At 44.2% G+C, this 27,123-nt stretch overlaps 1 protein-coding gene across 1 annotated transcript in view; it reads right to left on the reverse strand.

Annotated features, from left to right (window-relative positions):
- The window catches only part of PAH (phenylalanine hydroxylase), a 60,482-nt gene extending 53,385 nt beyond the window's left edge, over positions 1-7,097 (reverse strand). The window contains exons 1-2 of the mRNA XM_019732085.2: positions 6,938-7,097; positions 1,141-1,248 (exon numbers count right to left, since the gene is read on the reverse strand). Of these exons, the coding sequence (XP_019587644.1) occupies positions 1,141-1,248; positions 6,938-6,997 (168 nt within the window). The 5' untranslated portion in view covers positions 6,998-7,097. The remainder of the gene's footprint in view (positions 1-1,140; positions 1,249-6,937) is intronic.
- Positions 7,098-27,123: the final 20,026 nt, after the last annotated feature.

Below are 27,123 nucleotides of genomic sequence, written 5' to 3' on the forward strand. Positions count from 1 at the left end.
TGTTCTAGGATCCCATTCAAGATACCATATTACATTTAGTCATTATGTCCCTTAAGGCTCCTCTTGGCTATGACAATTTCTTAGCTATTCCTTGTTTTTGATGGCTTTGACAATTTTAAGGTATACAGGTCAGGTATTTTGTATAATGTCCCTTGATTGGAATTTGTCAGATTTTTTTTTCTCATGGTTGCACTGGGGTTATGGGTTTTAGGGAGGAAGAGCTCAGAGGTAAAGTGCCATTCTTGTCACATCATCTCAAAGGTACATACTATCTACATGACTTATCACTATTGATGGTGACCTTGATCACCGGGCTGAGCTACTGTTTGTTGAGTTCTTCACGGAAAAGTTACCCTTTCCTCCCATTTTCATACTGTTTTCTTTGGGAAAAAAAAATCACTCTATGCTGCCCACACTCAAGGAGTGAGGAGTTTTGCTGTCCTTCTTTGAGTACAGAGTGTCTACTTAAATTATTTGGAATTCTTCTGCAAGGGAGATTTGTCTCTTTTCCACTTACTTATGCATTCAGTCATCAGAGTTAATTTTAATAAAGAACTCGAGGTAAAAATTAATTGGCTCAAAAATATTCCTTCTTAAAATCCAGGGCAAAAGGGTAACAGAAAAGTCTTTCTTTTGCTTATATTTAAATTTAATTTCATTCCTAATTGAATACTCTAATATATAAAAATGTGGGTCTGTAGAGGATATAAGGTGACTCAGCCAAGGTTTCCTGACTGAGGAAACTATCCAGGGCCAGAGAGAAATATATACACTTAGGGAAAATAAGCACTGCAGTTAAAAGTGCTAAATATATATATAAAACAAAGAAGGAAACAAGTGTTTTGGAAAACTGAGAAGGTAGTAATTAATTCAAGAAAAGTTTGAGAAAAGAACTCTGAGGCCTGGGCTGGCTTCCTGGGTGTGCAAGCAGTAATTCTGAATGATTCTGATTAGGAATGCAGAATCTGAAACTCAGAGAAAATGAAAGACAACCACATAGTCACACAGTTGGTTAATGTAAGAGCTAAGCTGAAAATCAAGTCTTCTGATTCCAGATCCTATGTTCACTGCATCCAACCAGAAAATGACACAGAAGTCAACGATGCCATTACCCATGGCAGAAATGAATAAATCTCTTACCTCAAATAAGCGCAACACTTTGGCCAGAGCACCAATTTCTTCTTTGAGTGAGAATATCAGTGATATGGCACCATTTGATCCGGCGTTGTCTTCAATATAGCTTGTTTCCTACAGGATTAAATGCACTTGGTTAAAATGTTTTCTACAGTTTGCTATTCATTCCTGTGAAATGTGCAAGGAAGAGTCCATCATGAACTTCTAGTTTAAGCATTGGAATACAAAGAGCTACATATATTCTATACAGAAGTATACAGTGTGGTGGAAAATAAATAGTCAAGGGCAGTGATATTTTCAATTATGGTCCTAGGTCAGATTTCAACTTTAGGAAGCTTCAATCATTCACTGATGTCGCCCATCACCCTATATTCAACACTTTTAATGAGCACCTACCAAGTGCCAGGGCTCTAAGACATACAAAGATGAAAAAGACAATGCCCCATCCTCCAGGAGCTCAAAATTTGGCTTAATAGACACATAGTAAACCAAATAACAACAACAACAACAAAAATCCTTAGAGGTGGTTCAAAAAGCATCCCAAGAAAACGTTGAACAATATATGAAGGAAAGTCATAAAAATAGAACACATGCAGGCTTTTGAGTCTAAAGACCTGGGTTGGCATCCTCTCTTTTACTTACCAGCTGGACCACTTTAAGCAAATCATTTAGCCTTCTTAGTGTCCTTACCTGTAAAATCATGCTAATTATAAGCTCTGTCTAAATGGTATTCAGATGAGAAAAGAAGATAAAATTGTTTAAATAGAATATTAAGAGAAGTCTATAAAAATGATGGAAATATTATATATATATATATATATATATATATATATGCAGGAATGGCTTCTTAGCCTTTGGCAAAGGTCTCAAGGAAGCAGTAACTTGTTCTTATATACTAGGACCTTAGATATCCAATTGTACAAAAATAGTCACACAATATATAAAAGTACACAAATAACCTATTAGAAGGTAGGTATCTTAAACAAAATAGTGAAGAATATCAAGGATCTAGCACTTTCTACATGCATGTAACAGCAAATTACAGTGGGATTATGGTTGGCATTCCAGAAAGTTTGCTGAAATCTTTTAAAATTTTTATATTAAATTTTGTAATAAGATATAAAGTTCTATGTGTGCCTACAAAGAAGCAGCATGTCCCTAAAACTGGAAAGAAACAAAATGTGCTGAAGAATTGCTTTCTTGTACGCAAGTTAAAGAAATTAGTGGAATGGGTGTTACGTTATCTCAGCGAGAAGGCTGTATTGGTCAGGTTCTGTCAGTGACTTTGCACAATAAACCCTACAGAAATACTGATGGCCCTTAGGACGAAATTTTTTCAATTCAGAAAATTCAGATTTTCCCAAAAGCTCACCCGAAACAGAGGAGTGGGAGAAGAACCAAAATTATCAGTTGGTATGATTAGAACTGGAAGACTGAACTGGAAAATTGAACAGTTGTATATCCCTATATGAACCATGATGTTATCTTTCTAAAAAAATTTTAATACATCATTTATTCAGAATCTATAATATTGCAGGCATTATAATAAGCACTTGATTTGGATGATTCATTTAATTTTTATAACAATCTAGAGAAGGTAGGCTTTATTAATCTCCAAGTGTCTCCTTTCACTGATGACAAAATGAAGCCTTAGAGAAGTCAAATAACTTACCCATAGTTACACAGTTAGCAGTGGACCTAGGATAGGAACCTAGGCCATTTGATCCCAGCGTATTATCTACAAATCACAACTTCTTACAGACCCTACCCTGCCTTCTCCGTCTTTTAAGCCCTGCCAAAGATATGCAGATGAGTTTCTGACGTCAGTCTTCTTCCTACCACTGAGCCCTTAGTCCTTCCTGGTTTCCTTGCAATGACAAAGAATGTCCCTGTTTCTAGTTCCCTTAGCAACATTCTCTTATCCTGTTGGCTTCCAAGAAAAGTAACATATTCCTGAAACGTCTCCACAGATGTCACCGAGGACTGGGGCAATTCAGACTCAAATGCATCATGCTCGAAACTCCATCAGCACCAACTTCCCACTGCTGTGCATGTCCAGCCAATCATCAAGTCCAATCTGACCTTCTGCAGACATGACTCTAGAAGTCAGGTCCTTCTGTTCCCATTGCCACCATACTAATCCCAGCTCTTAGCGATCCACATTGATTCAGCCCTCACAGAATTTGGCTCACATCCTTCTACTCAGAGTTCCTCAGTTTCCCCATGGCCAGCAGGATCAAATACCTCCTGATATTCAAGAGTCTCCTGAGGCCCAGCCATAGGAACCTCCCCCGAGCCCCCACAGCAAACTTGTTTCCTCCTTGCCCTTTCAACTCCTCATTGGGGTAAATGCATGGCTCCCCTCTCTCTCCCCCTTCTAAGGAGCTGACTCAGGCTCTTAAACATCATTCTATACAATTCACTCTGCTATGAACATAAGGTCCATATATTAAGGCCTTAGTTTCTTCCAAAGCAAGGGCTTTACTCTAGTCTACTCCCCAGTTACTCAGTACGACTCCTTACCCATGCCTGCACCCATTCTCCCCAAATACTTCCTAATCAGGGTTTCTCGGTGACTGTTTCTTAGATCGCCACTCTAAAATGACCTGGTGATTCCTTGCTCAAAGACAGATTCCTGGGCTCCTCCCAAACCTATCAAATCAGAATATCTGGGGTAGGATCTTAGAATCTGCATTTTCAAAAGCATCCCAGATGATTCTTAACCATGGCAGATTTTGAAACCACTGACAAATATACATCCTATTTTTTAAATTATGACTTTTCCCAAATGTGTCTGCAAATTCACATTTACTGTACAATAAGTCATTCCTCTTTGATGTTCTTAATAATAGTACTAGGGCCTGCCATTGCCTGAGTACCCATTATGTGCCAGGAGCCATACTTGGTACTTTTCACAGTGAATAAGCCTCATCATTGGCAGCAACTAGCACAGTTCTAAGAGTTTACATGTAACAGCTCACTTAGTCCGCACAATAGCCCCCATGAAGCGGGGGCTTTAATTTTGCAAATGAGGAAATAGACTCAGCAAGTTTAAGTGGCTTTACAAGGACACAATGAGTGGCAGGGCCTGGACTTGAACAACTGAAGTCCTTATTCTGCCTCCCAGTCACAGACGCAAGTGAGACTATAGGACCCCTTTTCAAAGGCCAAGGGACCTTAGGGGAAAGGAAGCTCATGGAAGTTTGTGAAATGATGTGGCCTTGGGTGGATACTAATTCCAACATTGCTATGTTGATCCAGCATTAGACCTTGGGCAATCTCTTCCAGAACATGTTTCTGTTGGCTCATAATCTCTACCTTATTTGTTTCCAACAGACATGTGAGTTGACTTAGAAACACAGGTACATCCAAGATGGGTCAAGGTAGAGCTCAGACACTAATAGGAAGAAATAGGGCAGAGAGAAAGAAGCTTACTAGGAACCAGGAAGGAAAGAATTTTAATGATTGAGCAATACATTTAACAATAGAAATATATTCTCTTTGGTTGTGCCTAACAAATACATGTATTATCTTTGGGAAAGAACACTTTTCAAATTTACAAGCAATAATACTCTTGGGCAAGGATATTCCAGGGGCACTGCCTTTCAATCTTAGTGCTTTTGGGGGGCATAATAGAAGGTGTATATTTGCCTGTGTGATTTTACACACACCGATCTACAGTGTAAGACAACTGAAAACAAGATACAAACATCTTGCCATGAACACACTCTCTCTCTACATTCTAGCATTTAGCTACAGGGGGAAGCTGTGGGGTAGAGAACTGTGCCAGGTGTCCCAGTCAGATCTGGGTTAGAACACCGGCTTTGCCATTCAGAGCTGTGATTTCTGAGTCTCCTTATCTTTTATTCCATTGCTCTACTCTACGTTTCTTCACGGCACTATCTCCGCATGAGATTATATGTTCATTTGGTTGACTTTTTTATTGTCTGTCTCCTCCACCAGAATTTTAAGTCTCAGCAGGGCAGAAACTCTACTGTGCTTGGCACATAGTAGGTAGGTGCTCAATAAGTCTTCATCAGGTGAATGAATGAGCCAACGTCTCTTGCAGGATTGTTGTGCTTGTCGCATATATAGAGTGCTTGACATATCATATGCCCTCCAGCCTTCTATCAGAATTGCACTCACTGTGTACCCTTCATCTAAGTTAGGAGCTTCACAAAGGCATCAACTGTCTTTTTTTGCAGACTGTCAGAGCCGAAAGGAGTCCTAAAGACTATTCTGGTCCAAACCCTCCCCCAGTTTTACAGATACCGAACAGAGCCTCCTTGCCCCAGTTAGGTTGCTTTCCCAATGCATTGCTGAGGAAAACCAAAGATGAGAGCCCAGCTCTACTGACTTTATGTCCCGTGACGAAGCTATACCGGTCACTGTGCCCGACTCACTGCTTGTCCCTCCTGCCAGTGTTCCAGACACATTTTGTTGAACAAATGAATCAGTTCCCGCTAGGCACCAGTGGCACTTTCATATGCTTCCAGGAACTGTGCTAAGAGCTTTATAGGCATTATTTCATCTAATTCTCATATCAACCCTAGGATGTGGGTATTTTTATCCCAATTTTTCAAATGAATAAACCTGAGCCTCTGCAAAGTTAAATAGCCTACTTTCCACGCAGAGGGGGTACCCTCCTGTTTACCCGTAGTCACGGAGAGTGACAATTTGGGGTTCTCAATCTTCTAAGTGCTTTGTACATAAAACTTTAAGTTCTGGTGGCTCCCTAACCCTACTGTTACCTCTACCCTCCCCCCACGTTTGTGGGAACCCTGCTGCCAGCAACACAGAAACTCAATGAGGACAGAGCCAGGATCTGTGCTGGGACCCATCTGGCCCCCATGCTATCCCTCTTCAACACAAGTCATGCCATCTCCCAAGCTCCACAGATCATTTTCAAAGGAAGTCTTTCTCTTGGGATGCAAAAAAAAAGTCAGTCCATAGTTCTGCAGTTTCTCTGGTTATACTAAAGCATCAATCACCCTCTCCTCCCCAACCTTCCTGTTCTCTAGACAATTTTCACTGGCCCTCCAGACACTAGGTGCCTGCAGAGTCACTCAGAGCTGGGGGTGATGTCTGAACTCTAACGCCCAAGAGTGTGATAAATCAGTTAAAGAATGTATTCTGCCATCATTCACCTCAAGAGAAAAGCAACAAATCCCAGAGACTGGGACACACCCTGAGCATTATCCCCAAGTCACATTGAGGGCTCTCTCCCCTTCCAAGTCCAAGGCTAACTCTTGTTCACGTTCCTCTCTGTGTAATTTTCTCCTTCCCCGGTCTAAGAAAGTCTAAGACTTTCTTCATGCCCCGCTTTCTTCATCATGCCTCATATTCTCTCAAAGGTGAAAAGAGGCTACAATTTTGCCACTTAACCCCCTGGCTGAGAGCACTGTATGAGCATCATAGAAGAGCAGAGCAGAACAATCCCATCTCCCATTCCAGATCGTTGAGGACCAGCCCCCGTACAGAAGAGAAAGCAGGTGACAGGGAAGAAAGGGGACCTGCCCAAAGACACACAGCGAGTTGGCGGCAGCTCTGGAAGCCAGATAGCAACTCCTACAGTGTCTCTCCTTCTTTCCCCTGAGAGCCACGCAGGACAGAAGTCCTCCTTGAGGAAACAATTGTTGAGGACCTATGGTATCTGTTGACTTCCTGCACATTTCATCTTTTTCAAATGGATTCAGACTTTGCGGTGTGCTTACAGAAGTAGGAAACACCAACGTCCCTCGGACCTCTTTGAACCCGGGGCCAAACTCCCCTCCCTGCGCAGCTGAGGGCCGCCCTGGCTCACCAGGCCGAAGTCAGACAGCTTCCTGCCCATGCGCTGGCTCTCCACGACCACCGCCGACATGCTGGCTCCAGGTGAGTGAGGTCTCTAGCGCGACACTGTCAGTCGCCGGCAGGTGTGTCAACAGCACGTGGTGCGGAGGTTTTTAAGCTGAGGTGAGGGAGGAGAGGACGGGTTCCAAAGGTGTCTCCTGCCGAGCACCCCTCCACAGTTCCGCCCCCAGTGGGCGTCGTCCTGACGCAGGCAGCTCCAGGTCACCGCCTGGGGCCGGGAGGGTGGGGCGGAGATCTGACTTTTGGCTGCCAGCCCAGGATGGAGGAAGAAGCTCTGCAAGCGCCGGGTCACCTGTGAGCAGGTGATTCGACAGATGTGGCCCTTCCGGGACTCTCAGAAGCATGGGAAGCGTGTTTTCTGCGTTGGACTAAACCTGCGACCACCTGATGATAACAATGATAAGAAATAATCCTTTCTCGCCCGGCCTCCACCCATAGATGCAGAGCCAGGATCCCGAATTTTTTTGTTGTTTATTTATGTTTTGGTCCTTTCGATTAACCACTAGGCAAACTTACCTTTCTGGGCTTTAACTATATACAAGGTGATGTTGTGAACGCTGAGCACAGCTGCAAAAGAGCAAAGGTAAGAAAGAGAGAAAACTTGGTGGGAATCCAGCCATGAGTCCTCTAGCTAGTTACCTAACTGCTGGGAGCTCCCTAAAGAGGACGGCAGAGCCACCTTGCCAGGGTGTTTTAAGAATATGAATAAACATGCCTTAAACATTCAGTACAGTTCTTACCACAGAGTTAAACGCTCAGTAAATAGAAGCTATTGTTTAAAAGCATATGGACCACAAATAATTATTGAGGACCTCTATTGTGTGTGTGGAAGTATTGTAGGCTTTGGGGATACCGCAGGGAGTGAAATAGAGGACCCTGCCTCCCCCACCACGCTGTCATTCTGGGAGGACGACAGAAAATAAACAAACATAAGTTTAGGCAGAGCTAAACTTTCTGAAGAAAATAAAATAAGAGGATGGGCTAGGAGTGAGCTGGTGGGTGTTGGAGAGTAGACTTCTTCAAGAAGGCAGGAAGATGTCATTCACTGTGTTTTTTTCAAATTAGGAAACTCAAATGAAGCATTCTTGGCCAGCGACGGAAAAAAACAAAATATAAAAGAATGACGCGAAGTCAGAGGTTCAGAAAGGATGTGAAAAATCAGGGGCATCAAGGCCTTGAGTGGCTGCCTAATATTTACTCAGGAGAGGGTAATGGACTGAGAGAAAACAAGCCAATAATACAGGTAGCTAGAAATCCACCCCTTCCCCTCCCACAATTCTTTGATGGAATGACTAAACGTCTGCCAAAAGAGAGAAAAACAAAAAATCTCACATTTGTAATTCAAAACAAATGGATTCCAGGACTGATTGACTGTGGAGCTTTAGTCAGGTCTCAAGTCCATGCCTCAGTTTCTTTGTCTTTAAAATTGGGGTTTTAAAGGTTGTTATTTAAGATTCCTTGAGCCTCTTTCATATGCCAGGCTTTCTACTGACTCCTAAGAATATAGACAGAATTGAGTATAATTTCTATCCAAGAGCCGTTGGGTGTCTGATCAGTATTTCCTATGGTAGACTGGCAGCTCAGTGTTGTTGAACATAAAAGGCAAAACATTGACTTCCACCCTCAAGGGACGCTGTATCCTTTACCTGACTCCAGTGTTTTTCTAGTATGGTAGACATAAGATGAAGAGCTTTCCTCTGCCCCAGGACTGCCTTGCAACCATCACTTCTTCCCTGGAGGCTGCTGGGCATTGAATGTGACAGCACCCGTGATATTACAGGCACACAATAAATAAGAACAAGCAAAAACAGCTACTTATTTCCATGCACACTACACGTTAGACACTGAGCCAAGTTCTCCACATGGATGGTTTCACAACCCTGTGAACTATGCATCCTCTCCTTATAGACAAGGAAACTGAGGCCCATAAAGCTTAAACGAATAGTCAGTCCAAAGCCACACTACATTTCACCCAGTTCCAAGGTGCCGGGTCTTAAACACTCTTTCCTTTTTGAACTAGTGATTTTTTAGGACAACGAAATAATAACACTTCTCTTTTCTCCTCACACCAGCTGAAAATGGAATTCTTAATCCTATCTCCCATAAAAAATGCCCCAGATCTGGGATGGGAGGAGAACACACTTAATTGTCTGCTACTCCTGAGAAAAACACTAATAGCCTCTTTAAAAAAAAAAAAAAAAAACTATTTCTGGCAAAAAAGGTAAAACGTATCCATGTACTAAAATAAAAACCCACTTAAGATGAGATTGCTGGTGACATGAATTTTGTAAATGATTTTTAAGCTACCGTCTTATCTAATGTGGGTAAAATGCACTGTGCTGCGGTTACTAAAAAGGACAATGCTGGGTCCTAAGAAAATTGCACTTGACAATGTCAATCTAGAAGGAGCATCCAAGAATCCAGCCTGTAAACCACTGAGATGTTGCCAATGGCCATGAAGAGGTGGGCACCCTGTCACAAGATGTGCGGTTGTGAACCTGGTAAACTTAGAGCTGACCTTCACTGAATCAGAAGTTGAAGATTTCCCAACCACTATGGGTTATTGATCCCTTTTCATTTAACCTCATGTGTAGAAGGTTGAGTTAATCATAATCTATGAGTTCCTGGCACATAGAACCCCCTCTCTTGTTTTATTTATTCATTCTCTTTTATCTTCATTCCCCATGCCAATTCCCCTCCTTCAGAGACAACGTCCCTAATATGTTGACTAATGAGCCTTGGATTTTTTAAATGCGTGGAACCCTGGAGCATGTATGTCTTGTTCAAGGGTATGAGTGATGTTGTAGTACAAGTTCATTATAGTACATGGACGTACTATAGATTTGGTAGTTTCTTTTTTTCTTTCAACCATGTTCTTAGGATCTTGCCATGCTGATACATGTACATCTAGTGGTTTGCTTTTTTAGAAACTAGTGTAGAGTATTCTATAGTGTGTATCCACCACATTTGATGTCTCCATTCCCCAGTGAGGGGCACCTAGGCTGCCTCTAACTTTTCACCACCCCCAGAGAGTGCTGAGATCAACATCCCCAGCCTTGTCCCCTTATAGCTCTGTGTGAGAATTTAATACACTATTAGAATAGTAACTAAATCTATGGGTTTCGAAAAACATGAGTTATTCCCTTAAATATTTAACTAGGTCTAAACATTTAAGCAGAATTTAGAAAGGGGGAATGTTGGGAGGTAATTTCTCTGGCATTTCCACATCTTGGACTATCTTTTCAAGGTTAACAGCCTTGGAAGAGGGAGGTACCGTGTTTCCCCGAAAATAAGACCGGGTCTTGTACTAAGGTTTGCTCCAAAAGATGCATCAGGGCTTATGTTCAGGGGATGTCCTTCTAGGGTTTATCTTCCAGTTAGGTTTTATTTTCAGGGAGACATGGTAGTATTTTGCTCGGGACCAAAGGCAGATTTGTTTCCTGACAGTATGACAGAGAGCATCTTTATCCCTGAGGACACTCTGTGACAATAAGTTCTTTCCCTATCCCAGAGAATATTTGCTTACATTCCAAGGTTCAGGTAATGCCTCTCTTTGGAGAGCAGGAGAGTTTCCTAAGCTCAGCGCTCCTCAGCTGTGACATAGGTCCAATGTTGCTCAGCATCCACATGAATTCACTCTGCACTGACACCCACGGGACTTGGGGGACAAGGGGGACCAATGTAAACATGAAACTCATGTTGCCCATTGTGCTCTGAGTAATAGACTGTCTGAATCCATATGAGCTTGATTTTTCCTTACTGGCCAATTTCGTGGAAGTGTGGCAAATCAGCATAGCAGTTACATTGATGTTTAGAAACTGCTCGACCAACTTGACAAAGAAGAAATTGATGTGGCGTATATGCCTAGTCACCCTGTTTGCCTTCCTTCTCTCTCATGGAAATAGAAGCTCTGAATGTTAGCTAGCCAGCTTTATAGCTCCCAGAATAAAAACTACATTTCCCAGCCTTCCTTGCAGCTAGCTGTAACTACAGGCCTAATATTTGACCAAAGAAATTCAAGGAGAAGTAGTCTGTGCAACATCGAAGGTGTGTCCCTAAAGGAAGCATGGACTTGTCCTTCTACTCCTTTTTGCAGATCAGTTTTCGCAATGAGATATAGACAACAATGCAATATCTCATTGCAAAACCTTGGGAAAGTCCCACCCTGCCAAGTCAGCTGGCTGAGAGCTTCTGCAGAACCTCATTTCTGTTATTCTTCTTTTTGGTCGAACTTTCCCCACACAGACAACCCAGAAATCTGAAGGCCACTATCAACCAATGCCCACACAAGATAAGTGCAATTAATGTATGAAGTCATGCTTTTCATCAGAATAGGATTTATAGTGGGCTGTTCCAGGAGTTCTTAGCAGCACTTAGACATTTCTTAATAATAACATCAGTTGGTAAATCAAGTACATTTGATCAGTGGTTTATTAAATGAAATATACATAAACTCTCAAGACTCTGGAGCCATTACATTATGATCTTTGCTTGGCAACCTCAGAGTGAGGTCCCTGAGTGTTGTCATTCATATACCCATTCATTCAACAGGTATTTGTTGGATACCTACTATGTGTTAGGCATGGTTCTAGACACTGATGAGCAACGCAGCCCATGTTCTCATATCCTCACACTCTGTGAGAGACGGGACCAGTAAACAAGAAGACCAAAAACATAAAAAATAAAAAAAATAAGAAAGAGAAAATCAAGACCTACACTTAGTCATGGTAATAGCCAAGGAATAAAGTTTTAAAAAGAAATGTTATAAAAATGATAAGCTGTTTTAAAGAGGCTGATTTAAGTTGGATGTGTAGGGAAGACCTAGAGCTGATTTTTTTAAGGAGTTCTGTGAACCTGTTGCTAAACACATCCATGATTAAAAATTAAATTTGTAAGCTTACAACTAAATACATTATATTAGAAATAAAGGTAATACTCAAAATTCATTATTCCATAATTACTTTATCATCCATGCTCTTGGAGTTATTTGTGCCCATTACACCTGTGTGGTGTGGTAGAAATAGCACATAATAATGAGCTACTGCACATCTCAACTCCATGTTCACATTGGTAGCTTGAATTCTGCCATACTAGGAACATTTACACCATGAAAATCAGCAGACACTACAAATAAGGGGTGAAGTCAGTGGGGTGCTAAACAATTACCATCATCCCACCATCTATAACCATGACAGCAAAGCCACAAGTAGCACTGGATGGAAGCCATGTGCCTCAGAGGGCAGGAAAATAGTGTCACTCAGGGATTGAAGACACTTTGGGCATAGTAGGCTCAGCTACTAGTCAACAGAGCATCAAATCCAAGCAGATCAGGGTAAGAGGTGGTCTGAAGGAACTTCCAAGGACAAAGCCAAGGGAGGCTGCCACCATGGTGAGGCTTAGGAGTTAGGGCTGGCACTCAATCGGTCAGCCCAAGTACCACATCTTCCAAAAACACTTCTGTGACTCACTACCCCCAGTCAAGGGTGGTCACTCGTCTTTGGATCACATAGCATCTTGAACTTTCTTCTATAGCTAAACTCATCAACTCTTGCTTTTGCTCTTCTGTCTCCTCCTGGATTAAGAGCTTTCAGACCAGAGACTAAATCTTAGTCTTTCTAAATTCCAGGACTAAGCCTAGTGTCTGATACATAGTAAGTACTCAATTCGTATTACTTTAATCAGAAGTGTAGAAAAATATGCAGAAAAGTGTTCAACGCAACATTATTCAAAAAAGTTTAGAGAAAAAGCAATGAGGGAATAATTAAATCAATTACAGTTCATTCACATAATAGATGCAGACATAAAGATTATTTTTAAATCATAAAAATTTTATCGTATCTTAAATGCACACAATTAAACTAGTTATTGACAAAGTAATATGTAAAATTTTGTATTCTCCATGTGTAGATATGTCAAGAGGCATACAATAACGTCATCAAAGAATGAGAAAGAAGTGTTTCCTCTGGATAGTGGGATTAGAAAAGAGATTACTTTTTGTCGTCTTTTACTTTTCCATTTAAATGTATGTAAAGAAGTAAAGTTGCAAAGAAAAATAACTTGCTTGCCTAGAGAATTTGCCCATAGTCATACTGGATTTCTATTAGACATATATGAGCTGTTCCTCAGCTTTATTTTTTCCATGTCATCCTCTCTGGGGGTAGAAAGAGACAAATATGTATCCAGCACTTAAATATATATTAAGTACTAGGCATATTGCAGAGCTCATTTTATTTAATCACCTCTATATCTAATGAGATAATTATACCCATTGTATGGATGAGGAATCAGAAGTACTATGGTCTTGTGGGATAGGAGGCAAATGACTTGGGATAGTGATGTTAGGGTTAGGAAAAGCACCCATCACATTTTCCCTTGGGTTCTCCAATAAGAGCAGAGCCCTTGGTAGAAGGAGAGGGTGGTATAAACACCTCTGTCCACTCAGAGCCTCCAGCCCCTTGCAGAGCCTTGGTAAGTTTGAGCATTTGAATGCTGGGTTCTTGGTGACTGTAGTCATTATTGAGTGAGTAATAATTTGTGGAAGCACATCTACGAGGCACACAGCCCAGCAGACCATGGGGTACTCAGTTTCGTGGCAAGACATGTACGTGATCTTAAGCATGGATTATATCTCTAATTCCTCTGCCTCTGTCTCACTGTTGGGGAAGCTAGCTGATCTCTAAGGAGAAGGAGGGGATACTTGTGGGACTAGCAGTGAGTGAGATTCATCCATCCAACATAAAAATATTCAGTTTTTGCTGCAAGACAGGCATTCTTCTAAGTTCAAGGATACGACTGCCTCCATACATTTATGTTCTTTTTAGGAGATGGACATTAATCAAATCACAGGAATGAACTCAAATCCACAATTTCAACAAATGAAGAAGATATATTTCACGGTATAAGAATATTTCTCCAGGAAGTGTTCTTGATCTAAGGATAAGAAGTAGAAAACACCTAAATGAAAGGGAAAGGGAAGAACCTAGAACCACCTGGAGTCTTTCAGTCAAAAGGAGCAGCATACACAAAAGTCATGTGGTGGAAACAATGGGGAACGTGGCTGAAGATGCAGCTGGAGAGCTAGGGAGTGCCAGACCAGGCAGAGACATGTAGACCATGTTTAGAGTCTACAGTGGAACACTCCAGTAGAGATGCTGGTCACACAGTTTGAGATCCTCAGGAGAGGTCCAGACTATCTATCTATCTATCTATCTATCTATCTATCTATCTATCTGCTAGCTAGCTAGCTAGCTATCGAGGAAGAGAGAGAGATTTATTATAAGGAATTGGCTCTAGTGGTTATAACAGCTGAGAAGTTCCAAAATCTTCAGTGAGCAAACTAGAGACCCAGGAGAGAAGACGGTGTAGTTTCACTCTGAGTTCAAGTCTGAAGGCAGAAGACCAATGCCAATGACCCAGCTTGAAGACAATCAGGCAGAGAGAATGCGTGTATGAGTTCTCCCTTACTCATCTTTCTGTTCTATTCTGGCCTTCCATGGATTGAATGAGGCCCCCCACACTGGGGAGTTCCATCTGCTCTACATGGTCTACAGTTCAGATGCAAACTCATCCAGAATACCCTCAGGGACACACTCAGAATAATGTTTAACCAAATAAACATTATGTGCCCAGTCAAGTTGGCGCATAAAATTAACCATCACAGGGAGGAACTCCAGTAGTGATGAACCTCAGAGGGGTGGGTAGGAGATAAACAAATGGAACCATGGGTGTAGACTACTGTTCTAAGAAATTTGACTGAGGAATAAAGGTGGTCATAAGATCAAGGAATGAGTTGACTGTTTTTTAAGATGGGAAGGTAAACATTTTATAAGTTATAGGTTCATTGAGGAGAGACCAAGTTGGGAAGAAATGGAGCTTGGGAAGGGAGGCTAGCGGGAGATATAATAGCAGAAATGAGGATGAGAAGTAATCACAGTGAAGGGTGGAAAATTAAGATTTCAAAGGGGGAGTTGTTCTGAGTACAGACAAAGCCCAAGATGTAGCCTTGAATGGGGTGGCCAAAGTGGAGTGAGGTGAAGGCTGCTGGAGTCTCAAAGTTAAGGAAGTGAAAGGCTCCGTGTGGAGTAAGTTGTTCCCATGGTCCTTTTTTCCCACTGCAAATTTCTAACCATTCTTCTGGGCCAGCATCAGAGACCATCTTTGTAATAACTTACCAATCCTCTTCACCCCCTTCAGAAGTCACCAGGGGCATCCCTTTACCCAAACAAAGTATATTTATGGGACTAGTATAATTTCTGTATCAGGAGAGAATTGTTCTTCACTGGTCTCAGTAATAGAGACTGTGTCTCAACCACCTCAAATACCTTTAGATTATTCATTCTCCATCTTCAGTGTGCAAAAGGACTATAGCTATCCTGATACCAAAACCTGGTAAGGATAACACAAAAAAAGAAAATTACAGACCAGTATCTCTGATGAATACAGATGTAAATATCCTGAACAAAATTCTAACAAATCTAATGCAACAATGCATTAAAAAGATTATTCATCACGACCAAGTGGGGTTCATCCCAGGGGCACAAGGATGGTTCAACATATGCAAATCCATCAATGTGATACATCACATAAACAAAATAAAGGACAAAAATCATGTTATATCAATAGACATAGAAAAAGCATTTGACAAGATACAACATCCATTTATGATTAAAACACTTAATGAAATGGGTATATAAGGAAAATACCTTAACATAATAAAGGCCATATGTGACAAACCCTCAGTTAGTATCATAATTAACAGTGAAAAACTGAAGCCCTTCACTCTACATTCAGGAACACAACAGGGCTGTCCCCTGTCACCTCTGCTTTTCAACATAGTATTGGAAGTCCTAGCCAGAGCAATCAGGCAAGAGAAAGAAATAAAAGGCATCCAAATTGGGAATGAAGAAGTTAAATCATCATTTTTTGCAGATGAAATGATGCTATATATATATAGAAATCCCTAAAGACTCCACCAAAAAGCTATTAGAAACAATAAATGAATACTGTAAAGTTGCCAGCTAAAAATCAATGTACAAAAGTCCATTGCATTCCTATATATTAACTGTGAAATCTCAGAAAAAGAAACAAAAAAACCAATTAGTTTTGCAATTGCAACAAAAAGAATAAAATTCCTAGGCATAAACTTAACCACGGATGTAAAAGACCTATACAATGAAAACTATAAGACATTTTTAAAAGAAATTGAAAAAGACACAAAGAAATGGAAAGACATTCTATGCTCATGGATTGGAAGAATCAACATAGTTAAAATGGCCATATTACCCAAAGCTATGTATAGATTTAATGCAATCCCCATCAAAATCCCAATGGTATTTTTTAAAGAAATAGAACAAAAAAATCATCAGATTTGTATGAAACCACAAAAGACCCTGAATAGCCAAAGTAATCCTAAGAAAAAGAACGATGCTGGAGGTATCACACTCCTTGATTTCAGCTTGTACTACAGGGCAACAATAATCAAACAGAATGGTATTGGCAGAAAAACAGACACACAGACCAATGGAATAAAACTGAGAACCCAGAAATAAACCCACATAACTATGGACAGATAATTTTTGACAAAGAAGCAAAAAACATACAATGGAGAAAAGATACCCTCTTCAATAAATGGTGAAGGGAGAATTGGAAAGCCACATTCAAAAGAATGAAACTAGACTGCTATCTGTCACCATGTACCAAAATTAACTCAAAATGGATCAAAGACCTAAACATAAGGCCTGAAACAATAAACTGCATAGAAGAAAACATAGGTACTAAACTTACGGACTTTGGGTTCAAAGAGCATTTTATGAATTTGACTCCAAAGACAAGGGAAGTAAAAGCTAAAATAAATGAATGGGACTATATCAAACTAAAAATCTTCTGCACAGCAAAAGAAACCATCGACAAAATAAAGAGGCTACCAACTGAATGAGAAAAGATCTTTGAAAAACAACGCCTCTGATAAGGGGCTAATACCCAAAATTATAAGTAACTCATACAACTCAACAACAACAAAACAACAAACGAATTGAAAAATAGGCAGAGGACTTGAAGAGACATTTCTCCAAAGAGGACATACAAATGGCCAATAGACATATGAAAAGATGCTCAACATCACTAATGATCAGAGAAATGCAAATAAAAACTATAATGAGATACCACCTCACACCAGTTAGAATGGCTATCATCAACAAGACAAATAGTAACAAGTGTTGGAGAGACTGTGGAGAAAAAGGAATCTTCATATGCTGTTGGTGGGAATGCAGATTGGTGCAGCCGCTATGGAAGGCAGTGTAGAGGTTCCTCAAAAAATTAAGAATAGAATTACCAAATCTATCTATCTATCTATCTATCTATCTATCTATCTATCTATCTATCTATCTATCTATCTATCCATCTATCTATCTAACTATCTAGAGAGGAAGAGAGAGAGATTTATTATAAGGAATTGGTTCAGCAATCCCTCTCCTGGGTATCTACCCAAAAAAATCTGAAAACATTTATCCATAAAGACATATGTGCTCCAATGTTCATTGCAGCTGTATTTATGGTGGCCAAGACATAGAAACAACCAAAGTGTCCTTTGATAGGTGAATGGATAAAGAAGTTGTGGTATATATACACAATGGAATACTATTCAGCCATAAGAAAAGATGAAATAGTACCATTTCGACAACATAGATGGATTTTGAGATTATTATGCTGAGCGAAATAAGTCAGACAGAAAAAGTCGAGAACCACATGATTTCACTGATATGTGGTATACAAAACTGAAAACAACAAAAGAAAAAGACAAACAAATGAAGAAACAAAAACTTATATACAGAGACAATAGTTTAGTGGTTACCAGAGTGTAAGGGGGGGAGGGGGTGGTAGACGAGGGTAAAGGGGATCAAATATATGGTGATAGAAGGAGAACTGACTCTGGATGTTGAACGCACAATGGTGATATATAGATGATGTATTACAGAATTGTACACTGTAAATCTATGTAACTTTACTAACAATTGTCATCCCAATAAACTTTAATTGAAAAAAAAAAAGACTATAGCTTGTTAAAAAAGGACGATTGGCTAGATTTGTTTGGTGGGTCTGAGTTGAAGTTTCAGAATCTGAATATTAACAGGCACCTCATATATTTCTAACGTAGGTATATGGAGGGGGGACGTGATACAGGCAACACGGTGCTTTACGGTTGAACTGAATTGTGTGGAGTGAAATTTATAAGATTGGCTCCTGACAGCGGTATTCAATGAATCAAATTGCAAGACTTTCACACAATCCTCGCTGCAGTTCGAGGAACGACCGGGAGGTGGCGAGCGACTCACACAACCCGCCTAGAAAAACTTCGCGTACCCCCAGCACCAAATCTCAAATTAAAAACTGCTCAGGCAAGTGGTGAGGAATCCTGTTTCCCAAGCAATGCCATTAACAAGAGTAGTGAGTTTCTTCTCTTTCCCCGGGAGTTCCGATGAGCCAATGGCCCACATTTTACCCTGGTCCCCAGGGCTCAAGTCCTACCAAATCCACGAAGCCGCCTTCCCGCCATCCATACTCCTGGCACCAGCAAGGACTGGTCTACGTCGAGAAGCTGTGGATGAGGTCATTTACCCTCTAAAGGTTCTTGCAGAAAAGAACAGCTAATGATGTTTGCCTGCTCAAAGAGGAAAGCCTGTTGCCACTAGAAGATATATGGTCGTGCCTATATTGTCTATGATTGGAGCTGGAGAGAAGGCATCTTACTCAGCCTCCCCATTTTGTAGAGGGTGATCACTTTCCCTGAGGACATAGAGCTAGAAAGTTCCAGAACCTGGAGTCTGTCTCAACTTCAAGCGACTTGACCGACATGTGTCAAAGGTGTTTAAAGGCGTGTGTTTAGTTCACTCGTGTCTGCTCATGAATTGTCCTATAGAAGCAAGGGGTGACTATTCTGGTTGGGGAAGAGCGGCTGGGTGACTTTACGATGTGTTTGCATAACAAATCTACCTTTAAAGAAACACCTAGATGGTGTGTTTACTTGGGGGTAATCGGGCAGATGAGGTAGAATGGGAGCCCGGGCTAGTGGAGAAGAGGGAAGCCAGCTCTCCATCTGATTGCCCCGCTGTGTGTTTGATTGGACCTTCTTTTCTGCCAATTAAACTACAAGTTTATCAAAGGCAATGATTGTCTTATTTATCCCTGATTATGTTCAATGGTGTTTGATGAATCAGTGAGCCTATCAAAGTTGATCGTTTTACATCTAAATGGTGTTTTCTAACAACTTGGATGACCAGCTCTTACCTCCCTCCTTTCGTGTATCCAGTGTGCGTGTACTTATTTAGTAATGCATATACAGGGTTCACTGTGTGCCAGGCACTGTTCTCAGCATTTTACAAAATATTAACTCATTTCATTTTGGTTTTGTTGCTGTTTCTTTAAAAGTCCATGCCCATGAATATTTATGTATTAGAAATCGCCTTCATCCTCCCCATCCTTCATCTCCTCTTAAAAAAAAAAAAAAAAGACCCCGCCAGTGATGCAAATACCACCTGGGGAAGAGAGGTTGGAGGGAGGAAAGAGTTAATTGGACGACCTGGGGGCGCACAGTGTCCCAGGTCGCCGTCGTGCTGTGGCAGGCTGCTTCCTTCCTAACCGTGATGAGCAAACTTTCGCCTTGGCCCGGCGGGGCGGTTGTCCAGGTCTGCCCCGAGGCGGAGACGGCTCGCAGCCTCCCGGCTGATTTGCCGGCCAGGGCATTCCCCGGCCGCGCCGCAAGGAGTCGGGCTGCGCTCGGACTTTGGGGAGGTGATGATGGACATAGGACACGTGGCCACACAATGGGGACACACGACTGACCTCAGTCACTTCGGCAAACTGCCCCTGCTTTAAGGAGGCGGCAGGATTGTTTCAGGAGCTCCAGTGCTCTGGCGCCCGTGTTCAGCGCTCCCGCCGGTAGCTCCCATAGCTGCGTTGCGCACAGAGAACACCCAAGGGAGTGCGAGGGCCCCGGAGCGCCCTGAGGTCCCTGACCTTCAGCTTCAAAGTCCTCTCCCTAGGATGGGAGCCTTGGTGCGTTCCACACTGTGTAAAGAAAGGCACACGAACAATCTCCGTTTGGGCACTGAGACTGGCCAGGATGCGCTGGCAGTGAACTTTCCCCGGAGGTCACATGTAGGCACCCGGGGGCTTTGTGACATCATAATGCGGGGGATGGGGGGCAAGGGACAGACGGAGGAAGGTCAAAAAGGTGTGGATTGTGTGTGTGTGTGTGTGTGTGTGTGTGGCGGGATGGGGAGATACGAAGAGAGGGAAATCAGAGGACTGGCGTAAGGGAATTGGGCGCATATGAATTTGAGACGGAGCAATCAAGTCGGGGAAAAACAGCAGGGCTTTTTTTTCTTCCCTCCTATATGCAAACTGTCACTTCGGGTTAGCGTGGGCCCTTATCTGACTCATTAGCATGAGCTGTGGCTAACGCGCTTAAACCCTCTAATTATTTATTATGCCGTCACGGAGCAGGTCGCAACCCCGGGGCGCACTCGCCGGGACTGGCAGAGGCGGGCACCGCGCGGGGGCTGGGGCGCAGCGCCCAGTCTGGCTGCGCGCAGCCAGCGAGAGACCTTTCCGCCCGGAACCCCACAGGCCTCTGTTACTAGAGGCAACGTTGCACCGTTGTTGGGGTGTATCAGAAATGCCCTCTCCCCAAAATTCACCCCCAGGGTGGTGGCGCAGCACCCATCTCTCTCGTCTACACTGGCGCCGGATCTTCTCTATTGCTAGCTCCCAAGCTGGAGCGAAGGAGCACAGGATTTTTGCAAAAATGCAAAAACGGAAGCCAAACAAGGAGCTGGGAACTTGGGCTGGGTGGCGTGCTTAGTGCACCACCCCAGACCCTGGGGTGAACCCAAATGTTGCCTGCCTTCTCTCGCACCCAGCCTCATACCACGTTCCAAGAGAGTTCATAAAGTTGGGGGGTGGGGCGCGTCCGCTCACGTCCACGGTTCTATTCAGAAAACAGTTTCAAAATAAGTTAACCTCTGTCGGGTGTTTTCCCCCCTCCCTTTCTAATTGTCCCCCTCCCCCCCTCCTTCTCCCCATTCGAGTCTGTTTTATGTTTCCCTGCGTTGTGCCAACTATTTTATCTTTATTCCTTCTCTTTCTCTCTGGCCATTCAGTCCCTTTTTTTGTGTGTGTGGCTTCTCGGGCTGATGTACGGCTCGTTACCACCCACTGCACGCTCGCTCCTGTAGCTGAGGTGTTTCTATACAAACTCGAGCGTCCAGTTGTCATATTAATTATTACACTGAGTAATGACTGAAATGGTCAAAATAAGGGGAGACTCGAGAGCGCTCTTTCTTGCTGCTCAAAGATTCAGCAAAGAAGCCGTGCAACAAAGCACTAATTGGTCCCCAGAAACACTCCGACAAGGCATGGAAGATAGGTTTCATAGAACCCTGCGATTGTGAAGGGGGGAGAGCGCTGAATGGACCCCACGCTTCTTTTCTAAACTCTCTTGCTGAGCAAAAAATGGACCTCTGTTTGAATACTGCCCCATCCTTGAATACTATACCCAGCAGAGAAAAAAATGCACCATTTATTGTAAGTTTTTTTTCTTCTCCTGCTATTCATGGGTTCTCTGTGAAGAATCAGCTGGTTTTGTTTACCGTGAAAGACCTTTACTTTATTTTCATTCTTGGAGGAGGTGGGGAGGGGGACGGTAGGAAAGCCATGTGCCTAGACAGAGAGGAGCTGGCCTACTGTAACAAAATAGAGTGTAACAAATCTTACAAAAGTTTAGAATGTATTGATTCTTTGGAGAGCTATATAGATTAACGACTTTCTTTATGCTTATTCGAGGAAGGTATTTAATCATAATGTAAATGGGGCTTTACAAAAAAATAAAGACTTAGCGTTACTTCTCCTTATTTGGAGAACTTCAAAAGGACTTGTGAGGGTGGCTGCAAATTACCCCCTCCCTCCACCCCAACCTCCCCTCCCTCACCAAAAAGCCGTCGTAAAATAATAGTTTGTGCTTTTCTTGTTTTGTTTTCCAGCTTTTTTTTTTTTCTTTTTCAGGCGTATTGAAAAAGCAAATAGATTTGTTAGAAGCCTGGATTCCTTAATGCAGGTGCAGGCCTGGCTGCTGTGACCAAGAAGCCCAGCCAAATCCGTGGTTTGTGCTAGTCTGCCCCCCTGAACAGGCCATCCCAGGCTGCTCAGACTTAACTCAGCCTGGGCAGCAGCCATTTCTGAAGTTACCTTGGGAAGAATGTGCTGAAGACAGTAGATTGTGCCATAATGTACTTTTCCATTTCCCTGGGAAAGACAGTGTCTAGGTTAGACACTGCTCTGTGGCTTAGAGCAGCAGACACCCCAGGAGAGAGGCCCTGTAATAGCTACTGTAATAGCTACTGGAACCTGAGTATCTGCTATACACACCCAGCACACTCACTTTTCTCGAAGCACCCATGGCTTCTCCGGCTTAGTGCTCACCAAAATTGAGGGCTGCATGAAAACTCTTACACCCAATCAAACATCTAAGGCTGGTGCTCATCTTTGTCCTCTCTTTGTCTCTTATTCAGGACCCACTATAAGTATAACTTTATTAAATGATTTGTTCAATGGAAACCCTAATTTTACTTTTAATATTAACTTTCCTTCCCCACCTCCATCCCCAAAGGAAAAGCACAGAGTGAACTTTTTTAAAGAGACGAGGCATATCTCCTTTCCACAGAGAGAAAGGGCACAATCCTGGAGCATGAGGATAGTGTGTGAGCAGAGATGGCACTGGCCTGGCCTTCAACTATTAGTGGAAAGTAAGGTGGCAGGAGACTCAGCACCAGAGTTTCAGATATTCAGGGCAGCAATCTTGTGCATCATTAGAAAAGCTGTCTCTCCATGTAGTTCCTGGTGTTGAATGTAGATAAAGTTTAATCTATTGTAGGATGTGGGCCAACTCCAGGAATCCCTAACATAGAGAAAGGGCCTGAAGGTGCAGAAATTAAGACCCTTATTGTATGGCAGAAGACAGAGAAATCTTCCCATTTTTCTGGAATGTCTATATTCTGAGGTGAGTTTCTTGCCTCCCCATCACAAGAATGGCAATCTCTGATAAGTGGGGAGGGAGTTACAAAATTAATTCACAAACAATGTCAGATGTGATTCTCCTGACAGCCTTGACAGGTGAGCAGAGGGAGCCACCACTACTGCATTTGGGGATGAAGACATCCAACACTCCTTTTGTGAGTTGCTACTTTCCCCTTCACATTTAGATAAATGGAACCTTGAGTGTCCTGGTCAAGTAAAGCCTGGGGTCTTGTTCAGAGTTAGGTCCACTGGGTGGCGAGGAAGGGCAGGGCCAGTGGCTCTGTGGAAGCCCCTTCCATATACCCACCATGAAGCATGTCTGCATTTGATCTCACTTTCCACTGTTTATGTTTAAAAACTTGGTTCCTATCTCCATGACCTTGATTTGCAAGCATCACCACCATCCCTCAAATATGACAGAAATTACCCACTCCCAGGTGCTGAAACCATGGGTCAGGGTGGCATTAGATTTCCAATGGCTCTAGCAATTATTCAAGTGTGGTTTCAGGCAACCAAGAAGTGGGCATCCTCCTCCTATAAACGCCTTCCTGGCTGGTCTGTTTGAGAAGCAGCAGGACTTTCTCCTTGTTTTAGAAAGGCTATTTTTAGTAATCTCTCCCTATTTAGACCTGCCTCAGAGTGCTCCACATACAGCTCCTTGAAATCTCACGACTCTTGGAGGTAGATACTATAGGGCCATGGTAGATGAGGAAAGCAAGACTCCCAGTGCAGGCTATCTGCTCCAGGTCACACCGTTTTTCAGTAACAGCATGGATACCAAATCAAGTCTATCTGCATCATTCCCCACTGCAAGATCTAGAGTTCCCTGGGCCTAAGACAGTATATGGCAATTGTCTCAGGCATGTGTGTGGGGTTGGGGTGGGGAGTTGCCATATTCTAGGTTGCAGGATCTGAGGCAGGATTCTAATTGGCTCTAGAGTCTCAGTCCTTTGCTCCAAACTGGTGAAAACCACCAGAAAGCCAATTCCCATGGGATACTCCCATTAGTGGTGCACAATCCCCAAAGGCAGTGCAGCAAATCCCTAAAAAGAGATTCTAGACTGCTCTCCCTTAGGGTTGGAGGAGAAGGTGGAGACGACAGTGTTGGTCTGGGGTTGTGATTGGGAATGTTCTTTGTATTTACTCCAGTTGGAGGAAGAGAATTTCTGGGTTCTTGGAGAGCTTTGCAAAGCATATGAGGAAGTAGGCTTAGGATGCAGGAGTGGGGAGAGTGAGGGCAGACTTTTGGCTCGGGGCTGGAGCGGGGAGAATAGGGACAAATGTTCCAGTGGCTTTGGCCGGAAGGATCCCAGCGCCCGCTGTCTTTTCTCCTGGGCAGAGGCCAACGCGTAGGGCCGCTACAATGCAGGGCTTCATTGGTTGGCGCTGGCTTCTATTTGGGCGCGTTTCATGGTGTGTGTGTGTGTGTGTGTGTGTGTGTGTGTGTGTGTGTGTGTGTGTGTGTGTGTTTAGGCTTTAGGCTTTATGTCCCTGATAGTTAGGGTCTCCGTGCACGCGTGAAACCTGCACCGGCAAAGGAAACCAAGAACATGTGCTGGCTTCCTCAAACGTTCTGCGCTCCTAGGTACATTCGAAATTAGTTGGTGTCCGCCCCCCCTGTACAGATCGGGAAACTGAGGGCAGTAAAGGAAGCGGGACTTATTCAAGGTTACAAAGCAAAATAGTGGTAGAGCCAGGACTATGGACCTTTAAGTTGAAATGATTAGAATCTGAGTTGAAAGAGAACTCAGCACGCATTGTTCAGACTAATGTGAAAGGAACTGCACTTAGATACTCGATGTTGGTGACCCTCCTCTATCCGCCCCCCACCCCCGCCCCTCCACACACACATTTTTTTCTGGAGAGGGATGGAAAGGACCCAGGAGGCTTTTCCTCGACGCCTCCTAGCGGCCTGTACCCAAAGCTCACAGCTGGGGCAAGTGAGTGGCAGGAAGGGCCCGAATAACCTATTTGGCCAGGTGGTTGAGGCTTCCTGGAAAGCAGGTGGTGTGGCTCTCTGCTATAGGCCTCATCGCCTCCGACACTTCCCGGGGGTGGAAACAAATGTGATTTGGGAGACCTCCGGGCTCCTTTCCTGGGGTGGGGTGTAGGGATAGGAGGAGAGGCCAGGGGTGTAAACCCGGTAAGGTTCAGCGAAGTCCTGTGGGGTCAGCCATACGTTAATAGGGGAACGGGGGAGGTGTGGGTCGGGATGTTTTACGGAACCGATCTCTGTTGGGACGATTCGGTGATATACTTCCCAAACCCACTCGTTTTAAAAGAGGAAACTGAGGCAGAGAATAGATTTGATTCGCTTGGGGAGCCACCGGCCCTTACTGACCACCACCAACACGATTGTTCGCAAAACTCAGAGCCGGCCGCGCACACCAAGGGCGGCTCCCTGGGTCACCCCCACGGATCCTTTAGAAAGACCCATCTCCACAAAGAGAAGTTCAATGAGAAGCCATTACCTGGATAATTCACCAGGACCGTCCCTCCCTGCACGCAGGTCTCTCATCAAAACTGCCTATTGCTACTGGACAAACCAACCGGATGATTACCCTCTGCTTTCTTCTGCCTGTGTAGACGCGGGTTGAGACGCGCCCCATCCTCCTTCCCTTGCGTCCACCAAAGAGGTACAGAGATGGGGCCCGGTTGCTCGGTCAGCTTTCCCCGCAACGCTGCGTCCCAAGGCGCCCCGAAGCTGGACCGGGCTCAGGCCAGAGAGCGCCAGGGCCAAGGGCCCAGAAAGGGCTCCTGGGCGGGCGCTGTCCAAGAAGCGGAGCGACCGCTGCAAGCGCCTCCCCCTCCCTCGCAGCGCCAGCACGCGGCCCCGCCGGGCTCGGCTCCCAGTCGCCTGCCACCGGCCCGCCGGGCACACGCCTGGGGCGGGGTGGAGGCTGCGCCAAGGCCGCCGAGGTGCACGCGGCGGCGCGGAACGACCAGAGAACCTCCTCCGGCCCTCAAGCTCCATCACCCTCCCCCAGTCGGTGCCCCGTGTCTTTTTTCTGAGACCCCACCCAGAATAGCCCAGATCACTCCCTTCTTTATGCACCCCCACCCCCAGCCAGTCTGGAAATTAGCCTGGGGGGGGGCAATACTACAGGCAGCCGGAGGTCATCCTGGGGGGCACCCCTGACGTGCGTATCTACCTAAGGGCGAGGATCAGAACCGTCCCTCGATGCGATCACTTCCCTTCTCCTCGGCCCGCCACACTTGCTTAGTTGTGATGAGCACATCCGAGTTTTTAGACCTGGATGGGACATTGGAGACCATCTAATCCAACCTCTATTGTTACAGACAAGGAAACTGAGGCTCAGAGAGGATGCCACTTACCATGAGCCACAGAGCTAATGAGATGACGCGCTGGGACGAGAACCCGTCTTAGCAGTGCTTTTACTTTAATAGTCAAGTACTTCTGACACAGTCGCCCCCCTTCTTTCTAAACTTCCATCACAAATTTGCTTCAGCTCCCAAGGACAGCGAAGACCCCCAAGAGAATGGCAGTGAGTAGGAGAAGAAAACGGGAAACAAGGAGCTCCTCTCCCCGCTAACCTCCACAACGCCCGGTGCCACTTTTTCTGCCCAAATCCTTTCCTGTACTTTGCTCCAAGTTCTCGGGAGAATCCAGAGGGGATTCACCCTACACCTTTCCACTCATACACCCCAATTCCCAAAGCCATTCACCCCTCCTGCAACGCCGGCCCCCCTCTTTCCAGAGCCACCCCCGCTGCAGTCCACCCCGAGCGCGCCGCCTGTTTATTCAGCCGAGAGTCCGGCACGCGCCAGGCGCACGCACTGCAACAACAAACCCGGCTGAATGGGGAGTTTGCAAGGAGCGGGCGCAGGGAACGGGCGGGGGGAAGGGGAGAGGAGGGGGAGTTTAGGGAATGGGTGGGAGGAGGAGGTAAGAGGAGGGGGAAGTGGGGGCTGCAGCCGCTCGCTGCAGCAGCGGGGAGTGGGGGGCGAGGCGGGGCCAGGGCTGCGCGTGGGGCTGGGTGTCCCATTGAAAAGGCAGCCGCTCTCCGGCCGCCCAGCACTCTCTCACTTCTGGCCAGGGAACGTGGA

The sequence above is a fragment of the Rhinolophus sinicus genome, linkage group LG02 (assembly GCF_036562045.2).
Source record: "Rhinolophus sinicus isolate RSC01 linkage group LG02, ASM3656204v1, whole genome shotgun sequence".
NCBI lineage: Eukaryota > Metazoa > Chordata > Mammalia > Chiroptera > Rhinolophidae > Rhinolophus > Rhinolophus sinicus.